The sequence below is a fragment of the Gallus gallus genome, chromosome 1, assembly GCF_016699485.2.
Source record: "Gallus gallus isolate bGalGal1 chromosome 1, bGalGal1.mat.broiler.GRCg7b, whole genome shotgun sequence".
NCBI lineage: Eukaryota > Metazoa > Chordata > Aves > Galliformes > Phasianidae > Gallus > Gallus gallus.
This window is the reverse complement of record NC_052532.1, coordinates 69,204,898-69,227,886: the sequence shown is the minus strand read 5'-3', so window position 1 is coordinate 69,227,886 and position 22,989 is coordinate 69,204,898. Positions and strand designations below refer to the sequence as shown.

The 22,989-nt window shown below is 42.8% G+C and overlaps 1 protein-coding gene across 4 annotated transcripts in view; it reads right to left on the bottom strand.

The window, feature by feature from the left end:
* PARVB (parvin beta) overlaps positions 1 to 22,989 on the bottom strand; it is a 58,801-nt gene that overhangs the window by 29,484 nt on the left and 6,328 nt on the right. Inside the window, exons 1-3 of one of the 4 annotated variants that reach the window (XM_040703151.2) lie at positions 11,044 to 15,801; positions 8,490 to 8,579; positions 5,821 to 5,891 (exon numbers count right to left, since the gene is read on the bottom strand). In XM_040703151.2, coding sequence (XP_040559085.1) covers positions 5,821 to 5,891; positions 8,490 to 8,579; positions 11,044 to 11,062 — 180 coding nt within the window. In that variant the 5' untranslated portion in view covers positions 11,063 to 15,801. Of the gene's footprint in view, positions 1 to 5,820; positions 5,892 to 8,489; positions 8,580 to 10,450; positions 10,534 to 11,043; positions 15,802 to 22,989 lie in introns of those variants that run through there. The other 3 variants (XM_040703154.2, XM_004938030.5, XM_416459.6) reach the window with 3 other exon arrangements.

Here is a 22,989-nt window from a genome sequence, read left to right as displayed (position 1 = left end):
AACACAATTAGCTCATTGGAGATTACAGCCAGCAAAAGCCAGCTGCAAGAAGATGCAGCCCAAATAAAGCAACAGAACTCTGCTCTGCAGGTGGGAAACCATGACCACATTTGGAAAGAAAACTCTTATTAACTATTTTTGTCTCTTTCAATCTTTTTTTTCAGGAGACAGAAGGATATTTATGGCAATGGGCTGAAGAGACAGGCAAGTTAGTAAAGAAACAGTCACAGCTGAAAGACAAGAAGGCCTTGAAAATCATTCACCAAAGGTACTAAAAAGCAACTCCTAAATAATGAGACATCACCTTAAGAGGGATTTCAGAAGCCTTTCAGTATAAGGTGATTGCCCAGTTCTGAAATGATACAAGTTTTACACATGCAGACCTCAATAGAAAACCAACTGAAGAAATCACATTTATAGATTTGGGTCATCCATGAGATTCAAAGAGCAGACCTTCAAAATATCACCCGAGGTTCAGCTGAAACTATCATATGACAATCAAAATCCCTTTAAGATCCTAATATGAAGATGCCAGATTTCTATTTTGGTAGAAGACTCGGGGTGCTAAACTATCTGAAACCTGTAATTAATGGACCGCTTGTTCCTGTGCTGAATAGTATTGCAGTCAGAATCCTGAAAATGCCAAGGAATTCAAAATAGAAGTCTTAAAGTGCCTTCTAATGTAGGAGTAAATATCCCCTTTTTAAGACGGTAGGTAAAGAATTACAAAGAAGCTGTGGAAATACTTTGATATGGGTACAGGCTATTAAAAAAAAAGGAAATGCTTACATTATGTACTACCTAAATGTCTCTGAGAAATTTAACACTAAAAAACATTTGACAAAAATTTACATTCCAAAGATAGAAATTGTATGAGGTCTAGCCATAGTTATTTCCCTGTTTTAATAGAGTAACACCTGAAAGGAAGAAAAACATCCCAGAGAATGTTCTGGCTTTTTCAGAACTCAGACTACAGATCCAGCTCTGGTAGGAAATTGAATTTGCAATTTATATTAAAAAAAAAAAAAATCCAAGTATTTTTACAGCACTGGAAGACTGACAAATGTTGCAATTAAAAAAAACACAACCCACAACCTCCCTAAAATTTACCATCCTACCTCTTAATTTCCCGATCATGTCTTAATTAGGAGCCTGGAAAATCCTTCTGCACGTATTTTCATTTCTATTTTAGCCTTTGCCGGGGACATAGAGCACCGTTTTGCTTATTGAAATGACTAACACAGGGAAATACCCTCTGACTCTTTTCTCACAAAGTCTATGCTCCAGTTCTTTGTAGCTGCTCCCTCATGCAGAGACAGAAGTTGGAAGTTTTCAATAACCTGAATGTCTAAATATCTAAACAGCTTGACACAGGCACGGAGTACTTGGTGGGATGCAGACCTAAGGAGCAGCCCGAATTTTTTCCAGTGCCTAAGTTAGGGCTATATTTGCTGCATTAAACAAGAGATGTAAAGGGGTACGCTGCAGAACTGAGGATAAGCTTCACTGCATAGCCTGCTGTCCCAGTGTCAGCCCCACCACTATGCCCCTCCTTACATGTAATGGCTGGTGAAGCCATCACCAGATCCCTGAAAACCGTGCCTGTATTTCCATGCAGATCCACACTGATGGAAAGTATCTCAGAACTGCGTCAAATGCTGAGACATGTGCGTTTATAGTTCTAAAGTTTCCAGTGGTGCTCGACACTTCGACGCATCCACCTATTACATCATTTTTTTGGCCAAATGCATATGTCTGATTAAATCAGCCATGGCGTATTACTAAACACTGGATTGAAAACTGAACACTGTTGTGAGGGAGACAGCTGAGATTCAAAAGTGGTAGAAATCTAGAAGGAAAAATGAGTCTTCTGCTAGGCTCTCTGCTTTTTAATTCATGCAGGATGGGCTTTTACATCAAACTTCAACAGCTTTGTTAAGTGTTTTTGTCCTGCAGGCTGGCTACTCCCACAGCGGTGAGGCACATCTATGGTTAATCTGCAGAGTTCAAGGGCATAAGGACCCCATGGCCACTGCTCCACAGCAAAGAATAACATGAAAAACAAAGCAAACTACGTGAATGAGTCTGCCACAATGGGAAAACAGGAAACCCACTCACCAAAACAGCAAGAAAAGAAAATCCTGATTTTAATGACCCTTTTCGCCCTTGACTTCTGAGAGAATTAGGAAGCACAGATCAAAGGTACAAGAGCTTAACTGACTTTAGGGTTGAAAATGGAAATGAGCATCAGAAATTCATATTCGGCCTTGGAAACTGCTGACTACACACAAAGCACTGCCAGGCCTGAAAGGAGAGAGAAGGCTTCTTTATAAAAGCAGACCAGTGAGCTTTTTAGGATGCAAGGTTTCATTTAGTTATACTTGAAACCTTGGTCATTTGTCACCTGGCAAATACGCGACAATGAGGAAAAGACGTTCATGTATTTCAGACACTACAAATAAAGTACTTTCTGTATAAATTATTTATACATATAAATAAAAACACAACTCCTCTCTTTCCCTGACCTGAACTTTCAGTTTTGGATCTGTTCAGCCATGCCCCAAGCTGTATTTACACACAAGGCACATGAAGTGATGAAGAAAAGGCTGTGGGCCACAGAGGGAACTTATTTGAACACATCAGAACATATCACTTCATACTGACAAACTGTCAATGAGAATACAGTGAAGGATGATAACAAACAACACTTTAAGGCATAACTTCAGTTACTGATGATTTTCATACGTGCAAGAAGATTTAAAGTATGATTTTTTGCAACGCCAATTAAGCAGCCTTCAGTGTATTCACTGTATATCTGCTTTAGTACAAATGAGAAATTGGGTGGGTTTTTTTTTCTTTTCTTTTGGTTTCTGCATTACCACAATAGTACACAGCTTTCCTCCCAACAGCTCTGTCAAAATCACTTCCAAATGCTCACAAAAGCTTGTATCAATCAATCCATTATGCATCTAATTCCTTTGGCACCAGGCCTAGCAGAAATTAAAACAATATTTTGTGGAGACAAAGAGATATCGCAGCAGTGTCAGCAAAAGATATCTCTGCTTCCTCTTTGCACTACGTTCCACCTACCTCAACTGCATGTGACTGATGGGGGAACAGAAACACTCAAAATCAGTGATGGCAAACCATCGGTATGTCATACTATGGTGTTGAAAGGGATCTGGGCTGGCACCAATTAAACTAAGTCATGCTGCCAAATTTTAAAAGGCATCAGGCTCTGTTTCTGCTATTGACACATTCCTGTTAGAAGGGAAAAGGCAGAGAACCACTTCATACTATAAAAACCTCAATCCATTCAACTCCACGATTCCTTGTTATTCCATGGAGATCTTTGATTTCAAGCTCTGTGGGGCCCAAAGCCTCTTCTATTGGCTGCTGCTGTGTAGCACTTAACGAGACTAATTCTTGTCTAGCACTGGAGCTCCTGGAAAACTTAACCAAGGGACACAAAGTAAAGAATAACTTGTTGGGTTTTGTGCGTATGTGTATGCGTATGTGTTCTTCTGTGGCATAAAGTAGGTTTTGCCAACATAATTTAAACCTCTCCTTGCCTAAACAGACTCACACCGACACTGTATTGAACAGTTTCTCTGCTAAGCTTCCGTAAAAACTCTGAGAGGTATGCAAATGTCTATCAATTACTTAAATCACATCATTTTTCAAGTATGCACTCCACAGGACACATCTTCCTTGGAGGATGATCCCAAGGAAACCACCTGAGGTTACATGCTGCTCCTTGCTTCAGCTGCTCCAGTTTAAATGGTTCTAAGTTATCCTCACTACATGCACGTGCAAACTGATGTACTGAACCAGAGTGCGATTCTGCAGTGCACTTGAAACATTCAGGCTCTAGGTCTGATTTTCACTCCTCCAGAAGGTTTTCAGCCTTTCAAAAAAACCTTGATAGACTATGACATCCAGGGAAAACTCACCACCTCATATTAAATTCAATAGCAAAATTTTCAATTTAAAAGCAACGATGATTTCACTATCAAGTCTCCTGCATCACAGAGTGCATTTGGTTCCTTTAGTGCAACAGTTCTTGTCCATCTGAATTATTCATTACAGTATTTCTGCTCTATTAGCAACAAAACCACAGTGTATTTTGAAAGAGTGGTGTAAGGCCACTGCACCTTTTGGAAGAATTAACGGATTTAAGAATTAACAAAAAAAAAGAATGCAAATTCACCTAATTTAAAAGCAGAACACATCCCAGGTAAATTAGAATAACAAAGAAAATTTGAGGGCAACTCCTTGCTAAACTCCTTTTGATGTAGTTTTGTAATCCTGAACACATCCTTGTCATGTTAATAACAGATCATTCCACTTGTTTTAAAGATTTATCAGATGAACAGTTTGCTGAGACATTCTGTGAAGCATTTGCCTGTAGAGAGAGCGAACATGGTTTCCTGAAATGAATGTGTTGTAGCTCACTTCTCTATCTGGAGGATGGACACACTATCCAAAGTTTTCAGACCCACCTAGCTACAGCTGCATTGTTGTTTCCAACAAAAAGATACATATTTTTTAATGGTGTTAAATTAACAAAGAGAAATTGCAGCGGGAATCATAAGCGAAAACGCTTCTTATAAATGTATCGTATTTGTTCAGAATTGTCAGCACTTGTGATGAAATACCTGGCAGAAACTATAAGCACTGCCAGGAGGGAAGAAGCCACACATCACATCAGCACAGCTGGGAACACATTATCATCACTAGCATCTTGGGCAGGTGTCTCCAGCCACAATGCACACTCAGGACACTGTGGCCCCTGCCCTAGCCTGTGGGTAAACTAGTGACTACTTCCTACCTTTCTGCTACATAAAACATAAACATGGGGATAACAAAGGAAAGGCAAAAATAAGCAGCAGAACCGTGCAAAACAAAAGAACCAAAGCCACTTTCCACATTCAGGGCAGCAGTACTGCAGAATGGATGTAACCCTCCACTCCAAGAAGCCACTTTTCAGTGGCTTTCACAAAACTGAAGATCTAGGGGAGAGATAGCTCTTTTCACAAATGTCAAGTCAAAACAGTAGGAATTACATAAAAGATAATCAGAACAAACTCTGATGGTTAAGAACATGTAAGCAACTGAATTACCAGGTTGTGAGTTAGAAAGTTCTCATGGAAAAGCAAATCACTGTTCAGCTTAATGTCTTCTTCACTTACACAGTGGCTTGAAAGTGTACGTAATTAGCCTAAGTTGTCCATCAGTACACTCATCTGTTGGTCTTTGCCCATACCCTGGAGACCAGCACGTAACTCAATATGGAAGCTGAAAAATTCTAATGGCTTTAAATAACAATATGTCGGAGCATCCTTTCCCTTCTTCTTCTTTTAATACAACAAAATACAGGGCAAGAAAAACAGCAGTGTCCCCTGCCACATGCTTGCTCATTTTGGTCTGACTTTTGCCTTCTCTGAAAGCTCCGTAATGCTTTTCAAGGCTCTTTCCTTGTTTTCAGAGAGATAAGAAACCTAGATTTATGTGCAGTGACCTGCAGGTAGATCCAAGTTAAGCTCCGAGTCTCACTTTAATAATCACAAGAATATAAAAACAGGCAGTAGAGCTGTTCTCCATAACTACCATGGGCACTCTGACCTTCAGCCTTTTTTTTGTTTCTCTCATTGCTGCTTTTAGCCTTACCAATACCATCCTTGTCTGCGTTTTCAGTTTTCACAGACACACTTCAGTAACGAATTGTTCCTCCTTAATCGTATGCTTGGTAACCAGCTTGTAAATGACTCTGGCTCAGTAGTTAAAGATTTTAAGAAAGACAAAGAACTAATATCCTACCTTGATCAGTTCTTTGAACTTAGGGTCTTCTTTTGAGTTAGGATCAATCATAGTGCGTTCCTCGTTCTCCTCTGTCCAAATAAAATGGGAAACTAGTTACAAGAAATGTACACTTGAAATACTGCAACAATTACTGCTCATGAAGTGGCCTGTCAGCTGATTAAGAAATGACTGTGTCCAGTCATCATGCTGGCAGGGGAATATCCAGTGATCAAAGTGTTAAGCATTTTTAGACACAGAAAGATAAGAACTTCCTAAAATAAGACTGCTTCTGCTGACCTTCTCCAGCTCAGAATACAACAGAAAAATCACCACCCTCTACATTCTGTGGGGCATGCTAATATTAACATGCCAAAAAGGGCAGTCAGTTACTTTCCTCTCTCTCCTAAATTTGTATGTAATTTGTTTTTTTTAAAAAACCCATCCTAAATTACACTACCTTAAAAAGCAAAGCAAGCTTATGACACTACAGCTGCTGAGACCTGGGCTGACAATCTGTGCTTCCACATTCTGCTTCCCTGAAACCTGGCACATAGCAAGGGTCACATGCACATGGCCCTGGGTGTAAGAACTGCTTAACCTCTAGGAAATGAAAATGACCCAAATTTACATCAGTTCAACTTATGTTTGGAGGAGGAACGTAAAACACATTTTTCATGTGAACAGACTATTTCTTCCATTACTGTGAGATGGAAAGATGTGAGAAACGCTCTCCAATGGCCAGCAAAACAACCATAAGATGCAGAAATGTGAAGATTAACATTTTGGATGGATGACTCAATATTGAGCAACTGGAAGCCTAAGATAAACTTAAGCTCGGTAAGGCTAACAACCAACCAACCTGTGGCAGAATTACCTTTACAAAAGCATGACGCAGATGCATCACATGCATGTATAAATGACCCTGTAGATACGGATATTAATATTTAAGAAACACCTGAAGCAAGTCTCCTATTTTAAATTTGCTGCATGCTTACCAGTAGTAGACCTCTCTCCCTGCACCCCTCATTTAGCAGTCAGTTGATAGCTGTGATCTAAGTTAGATCTGTTGAAGCGGACAGCAAACAGTGCCTACTAAATTATCTATAGAAGCCATATGCTTATCTTCAGAAGTAATATAGAATTCTACCTTCTGTTTGATTGCCCAATTCCTTCCTGCATGACAACAAAGGAGAATGGGTGTTTGGTATGACCACAGGTCAGGTCATTGCTACTTTGGCTAGAAGAACTCTTTAAAATCTAACAGTGATCCATCTATAGTGCCTTGCTCCTACAGCAGCACGCTGGTCCCTTCCCTAGCCAACAGGAAGTCTTACAGCAATTCTAATCTTACAGTGCAAGACTTCATTACTCTCAGATGACAAATATAATACTCACACTTCAGATAAACTACATCATCTAACTGTGTTACCTTAGGCTTTTTCCAGACATTTGGGTTCAGTATTTTGCAGTGTCCCTATTCTTTATCAAAAAACAAACAAACAAACAAACAAAAGGCCCTTCTATTCAGACACACCACAAATTTCCAAAAATCCTACAAACCTACTTTTTTTTTCTGTTGCTTTTTTTCTGTTTCTTTACTTCCCCATTACTCCCTGGGATGAGTCAAGAAGTCTAGCTGTAAGGAAGTGGCACCCACTACACACCCAGAAAGCTTCTAACTGAAATCCTGAACAAGATTTGACCCATAATAGTATACAATTCCCCACATAGTTTTGCTTAAGGATCACCAGTTGTCATGGCTTTGCATGAGAGGCCTTCAGAATTGGTTTTATATTTGCCTCCATGATCGCTTGCTTCAACTAACTCCGTACGTTAAGAGACAGGAAAGGAAAAAAAAAACCCATTCCTTCCAGTAAATTTTAAACACTTTTTATTTCTATAAAATTATGCTGCTACTCTTTAAGAGACTTGGCGGGGAGGGGAACTGGAATTTGAATACTTACATTCTTTCTACAAAGCATTGCTTGCTTTATACATTTTCATCCTAATCGTATTTAATTACTGATTTCAGCACTGCAAATGCTGATCTGTTGGTTATCAGATCCCATTTCGCTGCACCATCACTGAAAAGAGGCAAAAGTAACTGAAGTAATCGCATCCACCACTTAAGGACAGTGAAGTGCATACATTTGAGTCAAGGCAGTTTAATGGTCCCATAGGAACCGCAACACACTCTTCTGCTACAGACTCTCTGTGAGATGATCTTTCAGTTCCCCACCTATAAGTGTATAAAGATACTTCTTTACCAAAGGAAAACATCTGTGAGGAAAAATAAGGAGTGAGACGTCCTTGGACCACGGGTTAATGAAACTGAAGCAACTCATAAGCAGACAATCCCCAGCACTATTTTCCATTTAATTCTTTGCAAAATTGCAACTTTGTTTGTTTTCTGGATGACCAGAGAAGAATGGAATTCCTCTGCAAATCCACTGAGCAAGTCAATTTTCCTATAAACTACCTACTTGAAGAATAGCTGCACAACTGGCACTGCTTTTGAAATTCCATTTTAGACCTTTTAGTTTCTAGTCAACAACTGACAAGCAACAGTTCTCAATTCCCTCAGTTTCAACTGAGCAATCTGTAATCAACAGCAAAGCAATCAATACGGGGTCACGGTGGCCACCTTCATTAGTAATTGCATAGTCAAGATCTGTAGCATACTGTACCTAAGAGAGTATCCTCTGGATGGATGTCCACAGCGCTTGGGTTCATTGGTGCATTGATAGCATTTTTACCTTCTTCTTGCAGGTCACTCACTGAGGAAAAGGGAAAAATAGAAAGACTGAAGTAAATACAAAGTTTGCAGATATGCAGAGGTAGAAGAGACATACTAAGAGCAAATATCTTGTTTGGGTTCATTTGGAAATGAATCTACTTTACAGAATGAATAACTACAGCTGCAGTGGAAAATAAAATCCAAGGAGCATCCATCTACAGCTTCTTATTAAACTGAATCGAGTCACCAGTCTACCAGCTGAAAATATTTTGCAAGAAAATCAACTCTGTGGTAAAAGTAATGTCAGAGTGCTTGTTTCTCTAGAAGGAAAGGGTGTGAGCTGCAGAATGGCCAGATCTAGAGCAGACAGTTAACTGTAAAATCTAATTCATTTTCTGATAGCACTACCACCACTCATCACCACTTTTTCCAACTGCAGAACACCAAAAGTCACTATTTGCTACCGGCCTCATTAAAAGCCTCAGAGAATCCTACCAAATAATGAAAATATATTTAATTCTTGCATTGCCAGTGATGGAAAAATAGATGTAGCATAGTCTGGTGAAGACAAATTTGGAAACTTTCACACTCCCAAACATAGAGCTCTCAGTTTGGAAAGTCAGTACGGTACCCTGCATCATTAAGAAGGATATTAAAATACCTCCTTACATACTACCACATGGGAGGAACTAAACCAATTGCTCAGTATCATAGGGCTTATCAGCAAGGAAAGCCCTAGCAGAACTACAGCATTTCTATGGTCTCTGAGGTCTACCTCCCCTTAAAATCAGGAAACAGCTACTTACAGTGAACCTTTAAAAATACATGCATCTGAAGCAGGAGATACAAAAAGACCACAATAACTCATTCATTAAGTGACATTTCTGTGTAAGCAATGGCTAAAAGCATTTGTGCACGGCCTGCTCTCCACACTGCACACCTTTTGCAAGGAGAGCAGAGTAAAGTTCACAACTGCAAACCAAACATAGCATCTGCAGGCTGAGATTTAATCACCTGATTAAACGTCATTGTTAAATAAACACTTAATTGTCTCTTTTGTGCATTCATTCTTAGTTTGGGAAAGGTCAGGGAGCTAAGCGGCCTCAGTCACCAGGCCAAAGAGCTTCCAAAGCATGCCCTACCCTGCCCTGTTTGCATGCTCCCAACTACAGCCTCCTCCCTCAAGCAGCTCCTAGAGGACCTGCCTACAGGAATACAGCCACAAAAAGGCATAAGATAAATTATGTGGAAACTGGGTATCAGAGGTGAATATTTTTAAAGCCTTCTTTTGACTATAAACGCCCAAATTCCACTTAAAATCACACTTCCTTCTAGATGTACCTTTCTTATGATTCTTACAGCATTTCTGCTACCTGTGAATGTCAAGTGTTCAGTAAGGTCAGGGTACTGGTGTACCTAGTGTTCTACAAATGCAGAAGAGATTTCCTAAGCTCCTCAGGGCCAGGAATGCATGCTATATGCTATAGATACAAATTACTGCATACACCTCAAGACATAAAACCTTTAAATGCAGCTGAACTGCTTTTATCCCCCAAAGTTCCATGATGTTATACGTGCTCACTCTTTTAAACATCAAGAAGAACCCTCCTTAACACAAATCTTGTTCCTAAACAATTTACTAAACAACAACAAAAAAGCCATCAATATGGATGTGTGTATTAAGCCCCCACCCTCAACAGCCCCTCATGACATGGAGGGCCATATAAAACCCTCATGCTTGCCTTCAGGTCCAGCAAGGCTCTGCCACAACAGGACCAGAGCATCCTCCCCTGCTGCATCAGTAGCAAGCCTCTCAAAACCTGCTGCCCAGAGAGCCTGTGTTACAGGGAGCCTATATGCCACCTCCTTAGCTTAGGAAAAGATTCTTGCTGGAAATGTAATCTCGCATACCTCCTTTTTTGCGCCGCTTACACAGGAGTCCTGCCATGTCGCCCCTTCCAGCACCCAGAGGTCTGTCGCGCGCATCCGCAGACGAATGGCACGGATGGGCTGAGTGCTGAAGGGGCAGCAGCAACTGGACGAGAGGCTGACGCCTCGAGGCTGCCAACGCCTCGTTAATTCGGGCCCAGTGATATCGGAGCAGGCACTCAGATAGCTCTCAGCTGTCTGGTGGAGGCAGGCGCCAGGAGAAGGGAACAGGCACCCTGAGACTAGCTCCCAGCAAGGAATCCTCCCTCTGTTCCTGTCACTTCTGCAGATGGCCAAGCGCCTGGTGTGGCTGGCTGCTGGCTGCATAGGGCAAGGGCACTAACAGTTCTTTACAGATAGCATTTCTGCTATTTCCTCTGCTAAGAGTTTCCTGTGAGTAGATTGGCAAACACAAGCCTCTGCAACTTACAGCAACTGTATTTTTAGTGTAAAGTTTATACTCACAGTAAAGAAAGGGGTTGCCCATGCAAGAACACATTTTAGTTGTAGATCAGAGCTGGACTTACACACCAGCTATGTTAAGTCCCACGTGAGGCACTGCTGCTGCTCCTTACCTGCTATCCACCTGCCCATTCACAAATTCTTGTCTTTTCCTCTGCCCCTTCCTGCAAGAGATGTTTTCTCCTGTTGCACTGGAGTAATTCTGTCTGCTCTCTCAATGAAATCTGCATCAAACATCTTTCTCTAAAGCCCAATAATTTCATCTTACAGGGCAGTTAGGAAACCTGCAATAAGGGACAACAGCAGAGCCAGAAGATGGAGCACAGACAGGGATTGTGACTGCTTAGCCCAGACTGTTCCCAGCAGACCCAGCTTCTGTTTGGTCCACCATCACAGCATGCCACAGCAGACGTCACTCAGCCATGCCAGTAGATCTCCTCCGAGCCGCCCTAGCACCCGGCAAATGGTCCCCTGCTCACAGACAGTATGCCCCCATCTTGACTCCCAGCAGAGGCTCTGCTAAATGCTTACAGCCTTAAGGTAACACTGGCTGACAGTCTAATGACTGAGTTGTGAACCTGTACAAGGCAACCCAGGTGTAAATACAGGTCCAGAAAGACGGTGCCTTGAAAGCTTTGGCAGAACTAGCTGGGATTCCCCACAGATGTCTGCCTTGGGATCCCCTCTCTGAGCTGATGCTGAATTTGCAGACTAGTCCTCCCAGCTCCTTTGGGCCCTTGGCAGCCAGCACTAGCAAAGTCCAAATGCAACGATGGACGGGCAAGTGGCCAAGGCGTTCAGCCAAAGCCTCACGTCTCTCCCTCATCCAGAAATTCAAATTCAAAAGAAAAAGGTCACTTCTCCACCAGTCCCCTGGAAAGCAGCAAGGGCTCCTGGCAGCTCTCCGACATTTTAACAGTCCCTGGCAGTACCAGCAGTCAACACAATTTTGTCATGGTGGGAGCTGTGCTGGCCTTTCCAAAAAATTAATATAACAACCAGACTGCACACACACATGCAAAGCAGCACTACATCTGTAAGCCAGGCAGGCTGTGTAGGTGCACAGGATTAAATGCAAACTGCACAGAACAGCAGCAATCAGCTACAGGATGCTGGAAGTGCCAGCACGGCTGTCGAGCATTTCTCACAGCAGGGAAATGACCTTTAAAGTCAGCAGGAGCACTGAAAGAAGCCTCTGCTTTCTCCTTTCTAAGAAGGAGCAAACATGGCAACAGTTTCATCCTTTCTACCTTTAACTTAATAATTCTAGCCTAATTAATATATTTATTTAGTTAGTTATTAAGGTTTCACCAGTTCACCTCTTAAGTCTTTACTAGTCTCTGCTTTGCTATTCAAAAGCCAACCACAAGCTTCAGCCTCTTACAAAAGCAAATGCTACTTAATTTTAGCCCTGGTTATTTCTGACTGCAGGGCTCAGTCTCCCCCACAGAAAGCAGCAGCTGCCACAGAACCATCACAGGGCTCCGGGTACAGCGCTTGCCTTCTAACTCAACGGGTGCTGAGCTGTCTCCTCAGCACTGCCGGACCACAGCTTTTACATTTTATACTTTCATCTCGTGATTAAACCCTAACTTTGGAAGCTATTGCTCTGCTTTGTTACTCTAGGCTCTACTATTCACGACTTGTTCAAGTGACTGTCATCGTCCTTGGTACAAGCAGGATGCAGAAGGGAAACGTGCACGGACTGTACAACCAGCGCAGCACAGAAAGCTCTTCTCATGCCCCCAAAGTCTCACTGCTCTTCACAGAGACACAGCCAGGACCAGGGGGACTTCTTCAACCAGCCACATGCCTGCCTGCAATTCATATCCTGAGACTTCTGCAAACTGGAAAGTCGATATAAAATTCCATTGGTACCCCACGCAGACCAGGGGCACAGCACTCCTTCCCTCCTCCAGAGGGATGTATGCACCAGATAATTCCTCCTAATGGAGCAGCCAACACTAAAAAAAGAGAGTTTTGCAAAAACTGGCATTTCCCAAGAAAACTGTTGCGCTGGCACATGTCAAACAGACCCCAAGCACAGTGCATGGAGATACACTGAGACTCTTTGTATCCGTTCTAGGGACGAACCACACACACAACTCACCAGCCTCAGCCGCATTACGAATCGCTTAACATTTACAAAAGGCTCTGAGATCTTTGATAAAGACTGCAGGAGAAAGACAAAGCCTCCATTAATTACAACAGAGAATTAATAATCCCCAGGCAGATCAAAGGGAAAGACTTCTTCAAATCCACATAAAGGCAATGCACCAAGGGGCTGCATTCAAAACAGAACAGTAAGAGTGCCCCAGCTAGCAAAGAAGGCACCCACAACAGCCAGGCTTTTCCACTTCTAGAAACCTAAAGCTAAAGACAGCTTTTGGAAAAGAGCTGTAATAATCCTTTTGCTTCAGTCTCAACAAGCAAGCCACAGTTGCGGATATGGACACAAGTTAAACTTACAAGGATGAGCACGGCCTATTCTGTGACTGCCTGAACAAAGATCACCCCCATATTTTTGTCAGTGTTAGAACAGTATCTGTTGTGATGGCAGCACAGGCAATATTTTCAGCCAGTGAGAAACCTTTACAAAAAACTGGAGCTTTGTTTTGTGTGGGACAGTGAAATACTGTTTTCAGTTTTTCTCCCTTGAAAATTCTTACCTAGCGAGCTATTTTGAGTTGTGGTGATGAAAAAAAGATTGCATTTTTAGTAGGTGACACCTGTGTTGAGACAATACCAACAATGCTATGGCTGTCCTAGGCAAGCTCTTCATACGTAACAGTACCCCAGAAAGAGGAAGGCAACCTTAAGGGTGGGAAGACATAACCTCGGAGAGAAGAGCTCCAAGCAGACCACAGCAACCACAAGCAGCTTACAACATTGCCAGCACTGGCAACTCTAGACCAAACCAAACCAAATGAGAATCTGTTATTACTAAGTAGAAAGATTTTTAGCCGTAACGGCAGGGCTCACTTTAAGGCAGCAGGAAAGCTGAATCCTACATAAAGCCAGCTGCTGCCTTCTGAACCAGTTCTCTGCTTCAACTCAATGTCCCACACAGCCCCAGGGATGCTAACACGGGTGCTGCCATGCCAGAAGGAAGCTCCTGCCCTCATCCAGCCACAAACTGCACTGTGAAACCTCCCCTTAGCCGATCAGCTGTATGCAACACAGCAGCCAATTGACTAGCGCTGCTATACTGCTGAATAACCAAAAATGACCCCCACACAGGTATTAATTTGGTTCTGGTAAAAACTGACGAAGCTGGAGTTGACCCACAGCTGCACGGGCACAAATCGACAGTGATAAAAGCCAAGGTGAGCCCACAGTATCAACGCAGAGTCACTGTGTATAGCTTTGGGTCTTTCCAGCAGTCCTATCAACCCTCCTCCAGTCTCACAGCTGCACAGGACAAGGCCAGAACTCATCTTGTCTGTTTTAGTGCCTTTCTGCTTCGCTCATGCAATAAGCCTGACACAACTCAGTAAACAATCAGGAACCCAAAGAAAACAGTTCTGTAAGGCAGAAAAGCAAGATGCGTGCTTAAACAGGGCACACAGAGAGCTCTGGAGCTAAAACAAAAACTCCACCTTGGGACTCATCGTTTCTGTGGTGAGTCCCTGCTTCCTGTTTCCTTAATTATTGCGCTGAGCCATGCTTACGTAGCTGTCTGCACTGGGCAGGCATCCAGGCTGCCAGCAGAGGGGCACTCCAGACTTCTCTTCCACCCCCTGCTGACACACACCCCTTCCTCTTCACGCACAGAACCCACGCTACGACACAGCACGGGCACAGTGTGGCTGAAAACTACCCAGATGAGACAGGGAAAAAAGAAAGTTAACTTCCACTGTGCAGATACACAACGGCTGAATAGAAAAACGTGGCAGAAATACGACTGAGGAAAAGAATGATGTTTTAAAGTATTTATAAAGCTACAGGTCGCGTTTGCAAGTAAGGAAAATGGCACTCAGTAGCATACTGTGCAGACAGGCCAAACTAGTCAGCTCTTCTTCAGTCTCCAGCACTGACATTACAGCAGCAAACCCACAGTACTGCGAATGTCACAAGTTCTAATGCCAAAGACAAGGGCACCGCATGTTCACAGTCTAGGAACTTGGTCTGAGATCCCTACCTAAGCGGACTGATTTCGAGGAGCACCAAGCATCACAAAGAGTTATTTAACCAAAACCAACTCCAAAAAAACAGAAAACAGAATCAACTCATTAAGGTATGCAAGTCTGATGAGTCCTGCCAAAGCCAGTCACCAAGAGTCAGTAGCAGAGCTGAAAGCATTACTCAGGCATAGAGACAGCGTTACTCAGGCATAGTCCATTCATTCAATTCTAGTTTTCTCCAACATGACAAAATCAGAGAAAACAGCACTGAAGTTTAACACATCCTCCAAGCTTTTTCACTGATCCCATATACAAATCTAACAGTCCAGAATTCATCAAGCTCAGTATCAAAAGTCTTTACTGCTGCTCATGGTAATTAATGAATTTTACAACTGAGTTTGTTTCCATCCTTCCACTGCCTCCTTTCTGCCTTTCCCTCGTGATTTGAGGCTTCATGTGTAGATACCTGAATGAAACCCACTTAGCTAACTAACAGCATGAGCAGTTTTACCTGCTTCATCTTACCACCTTCCCCACATTCTTCAGCCCCTTCTCCAAAGGCACAGAGATTGGCAACTACCAAAAGCAGTCTGCTTTGCAAACACAAAAACATTTCATCTTATTTCTTTTTCTGAATATGTCAAGAGCAGTACAGAGGAACAGACTCACTTCTGAAGGCAGTGATGGCAGGTGAACGCACGATGTAACAGAAAGGCACTGTCTTCTCCAGCTGATGGTACAGAACTCAACAAGCAAGCTCCACACAAACGGAAAGGAGGCCAGAGCTATGACTTGCAATTCAAAAAAAAGCATCTTTTTTTTGCTAGTGCAACTTGATTCTACAGGAAGAGTAAGCTGAGATAAATGATCCTGCAGACCACAAAAACTGCATGCGCCTAATTGATGGAGTTGCCCAAATGTCACCCAGAAAGACAAGGAAAACTCTGACAAAAACTCATGTGCTTGCAACACTTTTATTTAGGATTTTGTGGTGAATATCAGATTTCAGTTCAACAGAACATACAGGACCAACGAGGGGATATGCAGTGCTTCAGACTTCAAACTTTATTCTAAACAGCCAACACAAAGTTTTCTGAGTACCTTTTGCTCCTACCTACCTGCATCCAACGTAGTAAAGTTATGTACTGAAAACGATCCGAAAGACCTCACTAAATAGGCAGACTGAAAAATACAAAGAAGTTTCCTCAGTGGTTTCCAGACCAATGACATGTGGAAAATTATTTCATTTGTTGCTTACAGGAAGACTGTCAAGGCAACCGCTTCAGTGATAAGAGCTACAAACCCAACAGTAACAGAAAGTCCACATTTCAGAGCCCACAGCCAGATAAAAGTCAGTCCGCGAGGGAAAAGTACAGTGAAAGTAATAGCTCCAAGACTATTCAGACACTTAACTCTGCCTGGTTTAAGTAAGAAATAGACACTATCATTTCCTAACCACGCTGATGAAGACCACACTGAAAAAAAGAAGCCATGCCTCACATTGCCATTCCAGTTCAGTCTCCCAAACACAGTCCTCAAGCAATAACAAAACACGATTGTGAAACAATAGCCAGTACCAATACAAGATAATGTCACATTTCACCAAATGTCAAAAACAAGTGCAGTTATATTACCTGCTTGTTTAGTTAGCACGCCAACGTTTCATACAGTGTGCCATGCAGCTTTCTGTGGTCTCTTTTAAAGGCTTTACATAGATAGTATCAGGTCTTCCAAGCTAGAAAAGGTGGCATTCCAGTGAGGCTAGACATCTTAAAGACCTCCGAGCTCAGCTCTGGTCAGTCCCAAGAGTTTTACAACTACACAGCCTCTCTGACACCTCCTTACATAAAGAAGCAGCCAGGGCAGCGGAGTGGTAGAATCCATGCCCTCCTTCTCACTAGAAAGGTAGACAGAGAAAAAGACAGAAAAAAAAAAATTGTACTCTTACTAGTACCTTGTGCAAAAAGAGTCAAAGGCCCCTGATGAGAAAACATAGCTCCCTTGTAAACCCACATGCTCAGAAATCATTATGCCATAGACTTGGCACTGTTGTGCCTTTCAGGAAATGTACTTACTCCAGCCCTTGAAGAATCTAATTTCCTAGGGAGCCACAGAAGATCACAGAAAAGCTCAGGGTGGAAAGGACCTCAGGAGGTCTCTATGTGAGCCTTCTCCTCAAAGCACAGTCAGCTCTGAGATCAAACCTGGCTGCCCAGAGCTTTATCCTGCCACATCCTAAAACCTGTGGGAAAGGAGACTACACAAAGTCTCCGGGCATCCCGACCCATGGCTTCATAGTCCTCATCATTAAAGTTTCTCCCTTTATCCAGTCTGAATCTCACCGGGTTCAGTTTATTCCTGTTGTCTCTTTCCTCCACTATGTACAACTGTGAAGAATCTGGCTCTATCTTCCCAATAATCTCCTCACAGGTTCCAGTAGGCTGCTTGTAGATCTCCCTGAACTCACCCTCTTCCCCACACTCAGCAAGCCCAGCTCACTCAGCCTATCCTCACAGCAAGAATGTTCCAGCCCCGAGCCATCCTGGTGGCCCACTGCTGAACGTGCTCCAAAGTACAGTCTGTACTGAGGACCCCAAAAGTGAACACAGTACTTCAACTGGGACCTAGGAAGTGCTGAGCAGGGGGATACAATCACTCTTCTCAACCCACTGGCCGTCCTCCTGCTAATACAGCCCAGAAGACAGTTGGCCATCGTTGCTGCATGGCACATGGGCAGCTTGAGGCCCATCAAGGCCTGCCAGGCAGAACTACTCTCCAGGCAAGCACTGTGTAGGCTCACAGCAGGATCTTTAACCCCATTTTCTTGCACATGGATCAGTTACTCTGCTTTTACTCTTCCAGTATAATACATATGAAATCTTTCACATTCCAAATCCTGCTCTGCAGGATCATCTGGATAGCTGTGCTGCAATGCAGCAAATTGTTTGGCCTCTCTGGAACAGCAGTGCTCATCACTACCTATGCATTCAGCACGTAAGTGGAATTCACATGCTCAAGTGGTTTCACAGTAATTGTGCTTTCATTCTTTGACAGTCCTCTTACCAACTACTGGATCAACATCACTTTTGTTTATCACATAAAGGAGCCTAGTGAGGATGCCTTCTACCAGGATTCTGGCATGTAACACCATGAATGGGAAGGAAAGTCACTAAAAATTGCAATTACAGAAAAGATACACACAACACTTACAGAAAAGAAATACATACTCACTTCTCTTTGGTTAAAGAACAGATCTTGAACTGCATCAGCAGATACTGGTGCCTGTGACTTGTCTGGTAGCATGTAAATGACAGGAATTAAGGAATCAGAAATACACAGTTGAAAAGACAGTATATAAAACAAACATCTTTAACGCCAAAAACATGGCTTGGTCAAACACAGTTCCTTAGCTCATAATACTGATGTCAGCAGAGAAGAGCCACCACAGTTACCTTTTTTAAGCTAGATGATGCTAAACTAAATGATATGTAGGATCCAAAATGATTATTTAAGCTACAGTCCCTCACTGAGTTAATGCAACTACACGTGCAGTACTGCACTACAAGCAGATACTTTCAAGACAGTGGTCTAATCTTGACATATTGTAAATGGCCAAGAGGGAAAACTGTAAGTCTCAATCTGTGTGAGTAGTAAGAGGAAAATCTCACAAGCATCCAGTCATCCCAGACACTTCATGGAAACAAGTACATACCTTTCTACTTCAACCACTGAGTAGACAGTGGATACCAAAAGCCAGTGCCTCTTGTCTTTCCAGTACCATCTCTCTGCCCCAGTCAAGGGACCCTCAAACAACTCAAGCTACACAGATTCAGAAAAATGTTGCTTGGAAAGTCTTGCAAAGGTCCAGCTCGAACATGGACTATTGCAGTGTTAATGAGATTACCTGTTACTCTGTCTCCACTTTCACATACAAAAAAAAAAACCTTATCAGTTCATGCAGCAGACACTGCTGGATATGCAATTGAGGCAGCCTGGTTTGCTCACAGATACAGTCATCTGGCACAGTAGGACCAATCTGAGCACGACGTTGTGCATCCAATTAAAATCCATGTTCCCAAATATAAGGCTCCATTATATAGTCAAGATCTCTGACAGACAAAATTCAGTACAGATTCAAGACACAGCTATGCACTTTCATCCTGCCTAATTTTCCAGTGGAATCAATTCACTACAAGAGTACCGGGAGAAATGCATGGGGTAGAAGGCCAACAATAGCCATGAGGGATGGTTTACAACCCCGGATCTGAGGAAGAATATTAAGCAGGAAATCCAAGCCTGTACGCCCTGGTTCTTTCTTTTATTCCACCAATTCTGAAAGAAACACTGTTAATTTTGCAAAGCTTCACTGTCCCTAAATCTGTGTCCTGGACTAGGCAAGCCAGAGCCCAAACACCACCATTCTATTTTAAAAGTAACAGGAGCCTGCATCTGTTTAATAACATATATACATACATCTGCCAAATAGACCTAATGGAAAGACACTTTCTGAGGATTACACATTTTTCTATTTAAAGACAGTGAAAAAGACTCTGTGCTCCATAAAGACATCAGAATCACTCTCCTCTTCATCCAGCTCTCACAGTTTCTTTTCCTACACCAAAGAGACCATGTATGCAACCACCTCAGCTAATAAAAACATCAGTAATAAGGCCACATGGCAGCTATAATGGATAAAACACTATTTCTTTCTTCCAGTGTATTTCATTATGCTTCAACTACTGAAAGAAAGAAAAACTGAAGAAGGAACTGGAATTCCAGGAGTCAGAACAGCTTGCCTATTTTATAAAAAAAAAACACAAGCTATATCTGATCACCCATCAGGTTTCAGGGATTGTCAGGAAGCAACCACTGAGAGGTAAACCTGAATTCCCAAAGATCCTTTCAACTGCCCCTGACGAAGCCAAAACCAGAACAACACGCCGTGACCTCCCTTCCGAGCCTAAAGGCCCCGGAGAGAAGTCCACAGCTGGCGTATGGTAACAAATTACATGTCCAGCACTTGTAATTAGAAGCTTTGCTGTGCAGATGCATGTTCTCCCATGAGGAAATGACAGTGATTTAAGTGCCCAGAGCTCCAGGCCAGCACACGCTGCCAGGTGTGCATGTTCTCTCCACATCTGGCTTTCAGAGCAATACTTAGACAGATTCAAACTGCAAAGTACTAAAGCCACATGTATTAGCCATAGTATTTCTCCACTTTAATTATATATGTACACAAAAGAAGTTAAAAATTTTGTCCCACAGCTTTCTACTTTGCCAACAAGAGCCCAAATTAGGAAGCCTACATCTGAGCAGGCTGAATGCACTTCACCCCAGAGATCCCTTGGTCACTAATCTACAAGTTGCACAATACAGAAGCTCCTGATTCCCCTCCACACTCAGCCCACTCCCAAAGGCAAACTGGGGTCACCATCGCCCACATCGGTCAGGTTGGTTTAGCTCCCCTACCCACAGCCCAGGGTGCAGTGGTGGGGTTGGTGTGTACTGTCACTGGGCAGTCTGTCATGCATTACATGCCTCAAGAGCCAACCCAGTGCTCACCCTGCCCTTCTCCTTCCCTCCTAGCTACAACACATACCATGCTTCCCTCCATCTCCCACCCTCAGCCTAGGGAAGAGCCAATGTCACGTCTGATGACTACAAAAGGCACGTACACCACAGTCACAGGGGTGGCACATACAAGGGCCAATGCACGTATTTGCCCTATGCTGAGGGAAAAACCTGCTGCAGACATGCATACTTTGCAAATCGCAGCCAACAGTTCTGACAACTGCATCACCTGATTTTGCAGTGCCCTGAGGGAGAAGCTAAGCTTCATCAGTAACAACGCACACATACAGCACATTTCACAGTGCGGACAGACAATGTACAAGAGAGGGGATAAGCAAACACAAAAAACACCACACCAAAGAGTGCAATGGGAGCGTGGTGCAGAATAAGGCATCTTTCAGTGAACACCATGACAGATAATCTGTACCATGACAGAACCCATACAATCAGTCAAGTCCAGACAAGCATGGGTTGATAATCAGTCAGATCTTCCTCTGGAGCCACGTGGTTGACTTTTAAACTGCTGCTTTCTTCAACCAAACATCCATCTGTTCAAGGAACCTGGGTGTTTGTGACAATGAGCAGAGGTCAGCACAAAAAAAAGGACACCACCTCCCCTTCCTTCCTTTTTACCAGCTTTCTGGCCTCCAGAAGCAATTATGAGGAGTTTGAGCTTGCTGGTGCAGTGAAGACCAAGACTCACTGGCATAAGAGCTCAGAGAGTCCAGACTTGTAAGGAAAGGTTGGGGCCTTCAGCGTTACCAGCAGCAGCATGGGCAACAACAAAAACAGATTATGCCATATGAAGAAGACTCTTCCTCCTTACATGTTCATGTCATGTATTTATCTACCAGTAGTATTATTTCCCCACTGACATATCATTTCCCAGGAACCCCAATAGAGACCACCCCTCATATGTTTATGCTGGCAAGTCAAGACTTCTAGTGGTGCCCCAGAGATTTGACCACGATTCCCTTTGAAAACGAAAAGCAAATCCCTCATGAGCGGCTTTCAAGTACCAGCTACAGTGCTTCTACAGCCTACAAACTTGAGGCTTCTCAGTTGTGTTCACGACGACTGTACACAGAAGATATATGCACAAAATTTTCACCTTAGTGGAACAGCAAAGCTCTTAACTGTTGAAACACCAATCCCTCTAACCAGCAGACTCTGCCTCTCGCTGGCCTCACTGCAGACCATGCAACCTCAGATCCCTTAGCAACAAGTTGTTCAGACATGCTTCTGCAATGAGAAGAGCTTGCCAGCTAATCTCCCAGATCTTCCAACATCAAGGTATGATCTAAAGCTCAAAGCACTGCGCTGAAAAACTTGAGCAGCTTCATGTGTTTTTTGGATCAGCTGGCCTGCAACAGTTCTTAAAATACATATGCACTGCTATGCACAGCTATACTTAGTCTTCTAGATTCCTGTATTGCCGACATGCAAATCAGTAGGGTATATTTGTATTTATAGAGAGATATGAAGTATCACAACTCTTAAAGAAAAAACAAGCACTTCAAACAGTGTGATAACAGGCACTGCAGAGCACAGCCTCGTCTCCCTGCACAGACCCACCAGCAGGATCAGGGATACTCCGTTCACATTGTTCAGCAAACAGCATGAGGTCACGCACAGCCCTGCAGCTCCCCCGCTCCATATCAGCTCCGCGTGCAGCCCTTCATACATCAGAGTCTCACAGGGCTCATCCATGTGCTCCTCGTAACAGTAACTGCCAGACGCCTGCGTGCAGAAGTCTCTCCCAAGATGTCAACATTAACAAATCCTTTAGAAGAACTGAAGAGAAACAGATATTGCTGGACAATTGCCTTGAAGTGAGGCAGCTTAGCTTTTAAGGAGAAAAGAAGTCACTCTCTAATACCTTGCATTACTATTTCTAAGAAACTCTGAAACCTGGCTTTGGAAAACTAGAAGCATATACAAGCACCTTGCAAAGGTTTTATGATAAAATACACTAGCGTTTTTACAATTAATTTTATTTTAATGGTTTTAACTTTAAAAATAAAGCAATCTGAGGATGTCTGGTTTTGTTCTATAACAGCAAGTCACTTTTTTTCAATCCAGATCGCAGAGCTGCAGAGCTGTGTTGCATAGTCTAGCTGCATCCTGTCTGGAAGCAAGACTTTCAACTGTAATTAGAAACTCTACTGTGTCAGTGAGACGCGATGCCTGAAGTTGTGTTGGACAAACCATCCTCGCCTTGACACGGTTACAAGAGTAAAACATGCTTTTTGATGACACTGTTAAAAAGATTATTCTTGTGCATGTTAAGTTTTTTCTTGGTGGGGATAGTGACATAAACTATCTACAGCAAATCGTTTGCCAGAACAGAACACAGTATCAGAA